This window comes from Quercus suber, unplaced genomic scaffold, assembly GCF_002906115.3.
Source record: "Quercus suber isolate HL8 unplaced genomic scaffold, Cork oak 2.0 scaffold_288, whole genome shotgun sequence".
NCBI lineage: Eukaryota > Viridiplantae > Streptophyta > Magnoliopsida > Fagales > Fagaceae > Quercus > Quercus suber.
Window position 1 is genome coordinate 596,946 of NW_027069744.1, and position 11,385 is coordinate 608,330.

At 32.7% G+C, this 11,385-nt stretch overlaps 1 protein-coding gene across 1 annotated transcript; it reads right to left on the minus strand.

The window, feature by feature from the left end:
* Positions 1 to 3,093: 3,093 nt before the first annotated feature.
* On the minus strand, positions 3,094 to 7,350 carry LOC112025390 (uncharacterized). Its single transcript, XM_024058061.2, has 3 exons — positions 6,325 to 7,350; positions 4,746 to 4,863; positions 3,094 to 4,220 (listed from the first exon to the last, which is right to left on the minus strand). Exons 1-3 carry the CDS (start codon positions 7,006 to 7,008, stop codon positions 3,721 to 3,723), a joined length of 1,302 nt encoding a protein of 433 aa, XP_023913829.2. The 5' UTR covers positions 7,009 to 7,350; the 3' UTR covers positions 3,094 to 3,720.
* Between the last annotated feature and the right edge of the window lie 4,035 nt (positions 7,351 to 11,385).

Below are 11,385 nucleotides of genomic sequence, written 5' to 3' on the forward strand. Positions count from 1 at the left end.
ACGTTCATTTACGTACATACCTCCAGTGAATATTATATTGTATATAACAATTTATCTATTATAAATTTTTTTTACGTGAATAATTTATTTTTCAATTTTTTTTAAGTCAATATTTGACTCATGGATTATTTTTATTTTTTTTTATAGTTATTAGATAATACCAAGTACATCTTAAATAAAATTTATTTTATTCCGATTAATATAGACTCATAAAGTTTTTAAATTGCAATAATTGAAAATTGTATTGTGATTTGTGAAACATTAATTTATGTTCTTGAAAATCTGGAGCTTAGCTTAAAAACAATGTCAAACTCTAGCGTTGATTATGTAATTATCAACGTGCTTTATTGTTTATTCCATTTGTTAGCAAAACATATATATTTTAAGTATTCATAGAGTCGAGTTTTCTACTTGGATTAAAGAAAGTCCTTATTCTTTAGAATAAGCTTTCTCCATGATGTAGTTTCTAACTTTCTATTTCTCTATTTGAATAAAATTCTTAGTCTTCCTTTTTTTTCTTCTTTTTTCTTCTTTTTATATAAAAAAAAATTAGTCACAGGATACCACAAAATATAAATTTATTACTAAGCTATGACTTAAACCCAAAGGTTTGTTAGAGCATGTCTGGTACACTGAATGTGAATTACAACATGAATGATATTTTTTATCATCAAGAATAAAACGTGTTGTAATGGAATAACTAAATATATTCATAAGTTTGGTTGTAAGCTATGTGACATTAGAATAAAATTTAAGATATATTTTAGGAAATAAAATTATATTTCCTAAAAAATAATACATATATTTTAAATTTGAGAAAAAAATTATTATTATTTTTTTGATAATTATTATATGTGTAGGGAAGATGGGCCCAAAAATGTATATTGGGCCATGGGCGCTGTCCGAGGACAAGGAAACATTAATGTAGAAGTGTGAGCTAGTAAATAGTGGAAAGTGATTGTCATAAGAGTTCAGGAAGATGGTCCGAGGACAAATTCCTCCTTGGCTGTGACAATGCAGAGGTCAGAAGGGTTGACCTGTCATCAAGAGCGGCATTTCGAGCAGTTCCACTGTTAAGGATAAGTGTCAAGAAGGAATGAGACGTGGGGAAGGTAAGAAATAGCTAAGAAAAGACTATTACCACCGCATTAAATGCTTTGTAGCTAACTTTCTGGCCACATTAATGTGGAAGTGATGCTTAAACAACGATGTTCAGCCTTACAGCTACCTCTAAAAAAGGCTTCAAGAAGGTGCTGATAGGACAGGGCCAGGAGCCAGCCATCAAATCTACACGTTGAGGGATGAGATAGAGAAAATAGAGGTAATATAAAGGAGAGGAATCCCATTACAGGAGGGGCATCTAATAATTGAAGAAAGAAAAACACTGTAGCACTAAGAACTATGATTGTAACCAAGTCTAAGAGAAATATATATATATATATATATATATATATATATCAAAGAACTACTCTCCTCGAACATTGCTTAGAAAGAATTGTTTTGCTCAAATTTGTTTTTTCATTGTTTTTCTTCGCTTTTTCACCGTCTTTAGCCCTTTGTGAGCGTTGTCCAGTTCATCAAATTCATTGAAGCCCAGTTGTTAGCCCACTCTTTATAAATTCATTGTATTGGGCTCTTTGGGCCTTAATCCATCTACCTTTTGGGCTTAGGATCCAAATCCCGCCCTTAATATATGTATATAGAAAGTTTGTTTATTTAGAAATATATTAATTTTAGAAATTATTACACATCTTTTATAGAACAATAGTTATTTTTCATGTTCAAGAATAATTATTCATAAGGAACGATTCATTCCTAGTAATGAAAACATAACCAAATTACTGAGTTAAGGGCCAGAGATGAACCTATTGTTGGGCTTAACGTCAGGCCACTGCTGTGCCATGATCCATGAAGGTTGATGCCCGATTGAAAGGACCATGTGAACCTTTTTTCTCAACTGCTTGAAAGCATAACGTTTTATGACAGCCCACACTCCAGTCCATAATGCAAAGATTATTGAATAATTGTATAACAAGCTGGACATCTCAAAGCCGATGGAATGGTGCAAGATTTATTCATGCTTCAATAGGCGGTGCAAGGGGTGCCAAGGGGCCATGGCCTCCTTTAGCTTTTGAAAATTTCAATTAATATTCTTTTAAATTTGGTAATATATCTAAAAATTACACAAAAATGTATTCACCGGCTCTCCAAAAAAATTTCTTGACTCCGCCACTTTAGCTTTTGAAATTTATAATAAATATTCTTTTAAATTTGGTAATAAATTTAAAAATTACACAAAAATGTATTCACCGGCCCCAAAAAATTTCTTGGTTATGCCACTAGGCCTTCATCGTATCGCGCAGCTCCAATTCCTTTGAATTTTCTGACAAAAAAAAAAACAAATTCTTTTTTAAGCTATGTCTACCACTCATCTAATACAACATAATCCTTCGTAGTACTCTACGCTATATGGGATTACTAGGTTGGCTTTGATAGCTTTTGTATCCAACACGCTCAGAAGTTTCACAAGCTTCCATTTACCTCGAGCTATATGGGATTACTTGGCTTTGATAGCCTTTGTTAAGGAGAGGGTTAATCAAATTCAAATTTATGCAATCACAAAAGGACTAGTCAAGTCATGTTTAATTCTTCTTGTAATTGCTTATATAGTCCAAATTAACCTTGAACGGCAATAAGGTGTGATGTCAGACACAGATCGTCTAGCTACAAGGGTGTCAAGAATTCCAATCAAAGCTGAACTCTCTGCTGTCTATGGAAATTTTCATCGATCTGATACATTAACCTAGTAGTAGTTCTTGTGTTGTTTTGGATTTACATAAGCCTGTTGCTTGCCTGTTAGAGTTTGTTCTGTCTTTTTGTTGTATCTAATGTTGTTTTGGTATGGCTTTAAGCCTGTTGCAACTTGCTCCTTGTTTGTAACAGGTTGTTGTCAGCTCTGATTTGTTGCTTCTTAAAAAATTACTCATTCATCAAAACAATTGCTATCTGCACATGCTTTGAATTTGAAATATAAGCTACATATACGATATTGAATTGAAGTAATGTCATAGGATCATCCTTATCTAGTAAAAGTTAAAATAAAAATGGTCTTTTCTTATTTATTTTACAAATGCTAAGCTTTATCTCGCTACAATAAAAAGGCTCTGCTGTTATGCGAAACCAATTTTTACATGCCAGGCATGAGTTTTGCCCTACAAGAGTTTATTCTCCCATCTTTACATGCCAAAATTGAAATGCTCTAAGCACCAGACTGTACCAACTTAAAAGCCAACACTCAGCTATTTACCTCTCCTTCTTAGCCAAAAAGGCCAAATATTGATATTTTCCCCATTGCCACATTTTTCTCATTCATAGCCAGGCATCAAAGTAATGTTGGTAATCTAATGGGCATGACAGCTTCTCCAAAGGTCCAAAGCCATGTTGAGTGCAAAACTGAATCTGAAGCCACTGTACCCATACCATCATGTCTGGTTGAGTAGCAAAGGCCAATAGCCATTGAGTAAAACTTTCTTCAAGAAATTTACCGACACAACTTTTAATATGGCTTGTTGCAATTGATGCATGATAAAAATAATGTCAACAATGGTGGAGTCAGGTGAAAGTAATGTTTTGCTCCAATCTCAACTAGCCACGTCAACAATTGTGAAAATTTTTGCATCTTTAGCATTACTTTTCTTCCAGCACAATTAACCATTCTACTCAATGTAAGAAGAGATCAACCAGAACCTCATCCAACAAATCCCCCAGAATCCCAGACTCAAATTCAAAAGCTAGCTCTTCTTGCTCCTCCTTAAAGTTGCTCCACCCCTCTCTTCTATCCATGTCACTAATATAAGCCTCCCTCTTATGCTCTATACCCCATTCATGTAGTCCATTTTGTTCCCCTCTCACCCATGCTTTCGCCATGCTCACCATCTCACAATCAAACTCATCATCATCCCTTTTAGTTTGGCATCTCTTTGTAGTCAATTCATCCCTAAAGAAATCCAACAATAATAGTTCCACTCCAGCATTGCCAATATCTACTGAACTTCTTGTTTTGACAAACAGCTCCGAGACCTTCTTTTCAAATTCATCTGGTTCTTCTTCTTCGAATTTGGTATTTTCTTCCATGGACATCCATTCCTCTTGGTTAAAAGGCTCCAGTTTAGCAAGACTCTCAAAGAGCTGGATCTTTTGCATAAGGTTTTGTCTTGTCCCTGATAGAAAATCATGGTTTGTTAGCATTTGTTCTCATGACCTATATCTATAGTTGTGCAATGTTAAACTAAGTGTTGTTCTTAATTTTTGCCTTTAAATTTCCATTTGCACCCCAAAACAAAAGTAAGGATTGCTGTTTATGCCCACTAATTTGCATACCTCCTACATTGAAGAGATTACAAACCCACAAGCATACACAAAATTAAAAAAAAAGCATCATACCCTAAAAGTCCAAGTACACACATACAAATAAAAAAGTAATATCAGAGATAAAAAAAATTTCACAAAATTTTTTGTAAGTTGTTATGGGAATAACATCATTTTTTTATGGACTCATACTGACAAGTGACACCACTATTACTAGACACCAATCAAAGTCAATCGCATTAACCCTTAAAAATTTTGTGCCCCTACATTCATTGGAATTAAAAATGAAAACCTACAACTAGTGAGGCCCTATATACTGGCCATAGTGCATGAAAACTTGTGTACCAAAAAATGATGAGGGAAAGACAAGAACATACTCTCCATGTTGACAAGGCTTCGAGTAAAAGATGAGAATGGCTCTTCATCCTCTCCAACTTGAAAATTAAGCACCGAAACTGGGCTTTGCTGTTCTTTCTCATCGCACCATAATTCTCCCTGTCAGAATTTATATTTTAGGCCAATCAAAATCAGTACAAATTAAAAACCAATAGAAAAATATTTATGCACCATACTGAAGACTACAGAAAAGACTAAAGAGATGTGGGATTGGGAAAAAATATTTTTTAAAGCATTTTCCCACTATCTATTTTGAAAGTTAATTTGATAGTCAAAATCTTCAAATTATATGTGCCTTAAATCAAGATATTTTAGCATATAGAGTTTCTCAACATTGCCTTTCATTGGATCACGCACCATTAATTATGTGCGAAGCAACTATAAATGTTTTTTTTTTTTTTTTTGAGAATCAAGCAACTTTAAATGTTAGTACACATTCTTGGCATTCAAAAATTTAGATGCAAGTTAAAGTTACTTATCAAACTATTCTCATTAAAAAAAAAAGTTATTTATTAGAAAATAAGTCACTCCTACACATAATATCAAAATGCGTTCGAGTGATTAAAAGTATCGTGGTTCAATAATATCGTTTGATTATTTTCATAAGGGAGAATCTATGTTTGAATCTCTTCTCACTTGTTGTATGATTAAAAAAAAGTGGCCAAGACTTCAAGTGACCGTGTTATAATTTGGAGCTAATTGAATATAGTAAAAAAAATTAAAGAACAATTTTTTATAACCTATTTTTTGAACAAACTTCGATGTTTTATTTTATTTTATTTTCTCAATTTTTCTGTGATATTTTATATTTTAAGGATGTACACTACAAATGTATCATTGTGTTGAGTTCAAAGGAGAAAGTTGATTTTAAACTTTAATGCCCATACAATTAAGTTTCTAACACTAATTAAAGGTCCACTTCACTAAATAATGCAGTATCTACAAATTATCACTAAATTAAGATTCATGTTGATGCTGTAAAGTAAAATAGGATATACGAATTTTTAATTAATTATTTGTAACACTAATCTCCAGCTATTTGAAATGTGTTGCGTAGCAAGTTGTGCAAATGGAAATTATAATAAACCATATAACTAATGTAGAATCCGACAAATATAACACTGAAAGCAAAGAGTCTAAACTCTAAACTAAGAATGTATAATAGTATATTGTAGAAATTAACTTCCTCAGTTCCTTGTAACTTCTCTTTTGTTTGATGTGATAAATATAAACTATGTGCCAATCAAATAATAATAAACTATATACGTGAGAGACCCTGTTTTGTTCATCAAAAAATAATAATAAACTATGTGCAATTGTCACAATGAGACAAAACCAACTTTACTAAAATATATACACACATTAATCATATATTATCAAATTTGTCATAGCCTTTTTATTTTATTTTATTTGGTCAAACCGAATCTGACCAAGGAAAACACAATGACAATGCCATAAATAAATAAAATAAAATAAAACTTTTATAATCATCCAAGGAACCCTCACTAGCAGACACATGCAATATATTTTATAGATGCGATGCACTAAATAATTGCTTACCTTGGGTCCCACGTCAGCATAAGTTTCTGTCCCTGTTGTCGTTTTCAGACAATCCTCGCCGACACGTGGTAAATACTTTTTACCTACTTCAACCTCGTTTACAACGTTGTCCTGAGAATTACCGCCCCACGACGGTAAATACTCCGAGGTAAAATCACTTTCACACCAACTTGAGCTGTTGCTACTACACATGGTATTTGTGGACCCCGTTGTAATAGTAGTTGTGGTGCAATGATTAGGCGAGGAATTGAAATCCAAGGGCTGAGATTTCTCCTCCACCAAGTCCCGAAACGATGTCCACCGTATGATGTCTTTGACTCTGATTGTAATTTTGACTTCACTTGGTTTCTTTCTTGACAGTCTCCTTGAAAGGCTTCTTGGCAAAATTGAAGAGGATTTTTTCAACGGAAAATTTTTGACTGCGTTGATCATGGCTTGGAGGGCTGAAATTGCTGTTGATGCAGCTTTTGATTGGCATCTAAGTAACTTGGTATTTGTATTGTTGGTGAAAACTTGTGCATTGGGATTGCAGGGTTGTCTAGGGAGTGATTTGAATCCGGTTGAAGCGCATGAATTTGATGTGTCATTGAGGAAATCTTTAAGCATTCTAGGCCTACCAATACCATCATTTGGAAGTGGTTTTCTTTGTTGCAGTACTGCTTTGGTCTTTGAATATGAAGCCATGGTTTGAAGGGTGGATAGAATATTTTTACGTGGTTGTGACAGTTTAGTATGGTATAGAGAAAAGGGTATAGCCTCACTCACCTATATAATCCAATGAGAACTCAATTATCTGTGCTGAATATGAGACATGTAATATAGGGTAAAAGAAAGTGAGAGATGGTTTGGTTTGAGAAGACAGAGAACGAAATGGAAAATGAGAGCGAGAGTGAGATGTGTAGTGATGTGATATGTGAATATAAAGGGGTGAAGAAGAAAGTGAGAGGTAGCTTCTAGGTGGAGATCTCCAGGTAAGAAGCTCGTGCGGGTGAGAGAGACAATGAAAAATTAAAATTGAGGAAGATGACAAACTAAGGTAGAAGCGTGGATGTTTCACTTTACTGGTTTTCTTTAATATGTAAAGGAAGAGTCAGATGTGGAGATTGTATATATATAAAAATTTCTCGTATTTTTGGATTTTGGAGTAAGATATGAAGCATGTCGTACGGGGAAAATGACTTGACTCCCCTAGTACTATTAACTGTCATTTGTGTCTCGTCACATGCATATATTTGAAGAGCACCTGCAGTACGATTTTTTTTTTATCTATATTAATTGTGTCCTTCAGTTTGTAATTGAAAATGATGTTCACCCCAAGTGGAAGGCTGCCCCAAAATTTCAGAAAAGAAGGGGTAGGAGGAAAATATATATATATATATAGTTTCAGATAAATTACAAAAATTTGGCACATTTTTTTAACTAAAAAACAAAAATTTTGATAAATCCGGTTAAATAATGGTTCTAAACAAAATTATTATCCAGAAATAACATTATTATCCCTAGACAAACCAAAAATCAACCACAAAACAATAACAAATCCTAACAAATAAAACAACTCAAATCCCTAAAATTTTTAGTTTTACGGCTCCCTCTGCAGCTCTGCTTCTTTCTCTCTGCTTTCCGCCTCTCTCATCTCAAGCAAGCTTGCCTCTGCGCCTCTGCTCTAGCCTCCAGGTTTTGAGTTCTCTCATCTCTGGTCTGCTATCAGGTATTATTTCTATTTGGGCGCTTGGCTTCTTTTTTTTTTTTTTTTTTTTTGATGAATGGGCGCATGGCTTCTTTAGTTTCAGACTTTCTCTACGTTTTCTTTGCTTAGACCTAAGATAAAAAAATTGGGCCGCCTAAATCTATAGTTACACGTTGTTTGGGCCTTCATTTTTTTTTTTTAAAAGCCTGCGTTTTTTTTTTTTTTTTTTTTGGGTTATAGATATTAGATATGATTTGTTTTGTGTTTTTTTTAAGTGGGTGTTATTAATAAGCCTTGTGTTATGGCGTTGCTTAAATTATTGTTATGCTTGTGCTTAATTTTTTTTTAATTTTAATCTTATGTTTATATATATATATATATATATTTTAGTTAGTGGTAATATATTAAATAAAGTATTTATTTATGCAAGTTGAGATTGCTAAAACTTGTTATTGTTCGGTGTAACTATAATAATACTTTTATATAAATCAGGTTCTATTTCTCATTTGCTCTACACTTAAAAGTTATTTTTATTTTAGTATTTATAAATATATTGTTTGATTATAAATGTCTATTAGAAAATATGCATCTGGATATGAAAAACTTAAAAAAAAAAAAAAAAAAAAATTAATTGAGTCTCAAAAAGGATCAATGGATAAATTTGTTATTAGTAATAAACAAAATATAACACAAAATTTAGATGAAAATATCACAAATGAGCAAGAAATTCACTAAAAAGAGTTAGAAGATAATGAAATGATATAATTGTAAGATAACAATGATGTTCAATTTTGCAATACAACAAATCCTGATTGTACACCAAATGCAAGTCATCAAAAACAAATATCTCTCATATTACGATGTGTTGATATTTCAACAAAATTGAACTTGAAGTCTCTAGATAATGATAGTTTACAAAAATACTGTCTTAAACTTGGAGATTTTCTCAAATATGATATTTATTATGATATTAATGGTTTAGATTTATCTTCAGAGTTAAATGTTTTAAAAGAAATTTTACAAATAAAAGATTATACTCCAATTAACATACTAAATTATATAAAAAGATTAGATTCATTTTCAAATACATGCATTGCTTATAGGATTTTACTAACAATACCTGTTACATACTTACAGTAGTTTCGGCAGAAAGAAGTTTTTCAAAATTAAAATTAATAAAATCATATCTAAGATCGACAATGTCTCAAGAAAGATTAAGTGGATTAGCTATATTATCGATTGAAAAGAAGATGTTAGAAGAACTTGAATACAAAAATTTAATTAGTCAATTTGCATCTCAAAAGACAAGAAATATAGATTTTAAATGAAATATATTATAATATACAAATATTAAATAACCATTAATTTAATTAATATATAAGTATAAAAAATGTCACATTTTTAGTTCTCGCCTTAAGCCTCAAAATGTCTAGGGCCGGCCCTAAGGAGGGTGGGTCTATATCCAAATATATGCTATAATCGTTGGCAGTAATTTCACTATAGCATTTTTAACAGAAGATGAATTAAAAAGACTGCAATATAGGCTACTATTACAATAACTAGTCTGTGACTCATGTTTACACATAGAAATGATAAATTGTAGTGGTGTTATTGATGTTAATTTGAATCATGAAACATATAAGATATTAGCTCGATAGTGACATTTGGAGGTACTAAAATAATTTTTTCTTTCAATTTTCATGATGTTAGTTATACTAAGTTTCTCATTACACTGCTATTATGTATATAATTTTGAAAATCACTATTGGATATTATATATACAATATCAATTTTGATGAAGGCATTTCAAGCAACTATATGCCTATATCTTAATCCACTTGTAACTAATTAGTTAATTAGTTAGTTAGACGATTTCTTAAACATTAGCCTATAGGATTTAGACACTTGCCAACCATCTAGAGATTGTCAATGCTAAACAACTAGTATAAGTAGGAGAATATAAACTATTTGTAAATCAGTTTTGGTAATTAAATAAATTATTAGTATTTGTGTGCTATTTGGAACTAAGTGTTCTTGCAGAGGTACTTATACACCTCTCAATGTGTTCTATGTAACTCAACCCTTTCATTATTTCTAAACCATACACAAACAACTCATCACATCCCCTGCATCAATTTGGTATTAAAGCTGAGATCCTTAGGATTCAAGTTCGTTTGCAATTTGTTTCTTCATTTTCTGTCCAAGAACCAAGATTCAGTCTTGATTGCTTTTCCTAGCCTAGAATACATCTCTTACCAAAACCAAAGCCTTCATATGTGCTATCAATTGGTTTGTAGTAGCAAGAAGCAATGGTTTTTAGAAGACAAGGAAGGATAAGGGCAAGAAGCAAGTTGTTCTTGTAGTAGAGAAAGATGATATTGCAGCCAACGGACCAAGGTGTAGAAGGGTTCAAAATGGCATAGAAGCTGAAGTGGAATTATTAAGGAGGCAACTACAAGCCTTGACTGAATAGTTGAGAAAAGATAGGAAGATACAGCAGCAATACTACCAACACGATACTGCTGGAAGTGTAGCTTTATATGAGGAGGATTATGAACAACCTTTTGTTCATATTCCTAGCTGGAGACAAGAAGTATGGCCACAGTCCTATGATGGTTTAACCAAAGATGTCAAACTAGAATTGAGAATCAAGATTTGAGATTGAGTTCCTCAAATTTGATGGCAACTTGGATCATGAGGAGTTTGTGGATTGGCTTAGCCAAGTTGAAGAAATCTTTACTTGTTATGATATTCCAGAATCCAAGAAAGTTAAATTGGCAGTAACTAATTTAAGAGGCAAAGCAAGATCTTGGTGGGAGCAGTTGAAGATTCAAAGATTGAGAAAAGGAAAAACCAAGATTCATACTTAAGAGAAGATGAAACAGAAGCTTAAAGAGCAATTCTTGGCTTACAACTACAGCCGCACCCTTTACAGCAAAGTGCAAATCCAAGATGCCATTTCCTCCAAAACAGCTGAACTGTTTCAGAAGCTTTCAATAGGGCAGTGTTGATTGAGAATCATTAAGTCAAGGGGGCACAATCAATTCCTTTCAGTTCTAAAATCAGTGCTCGAAGTGGTGATGCAACATCCAATTTCACCAAGAAGGTTGAAAATGGATGAAATGTTGCTAAATCAAGTAAGGCTTCTAAGGTACTAGCCAAGAACTAGCCTGTTTTGTCAAATGGTGAAACCTTGGTTGTTGAAGAGATAGAAGATCAAGACTTTCTTGTTAAAGAGTTAGGAAACCAAGACATTGGACATCTTGTTTTTAATAGCTACATTGAAGAACAGATTGGTGAGGGAGGACAAGAATTGACTGAATGCATAATAAGTATGGTAGAATCTGTGCATGGTCAATATGTGGAAGAATGAG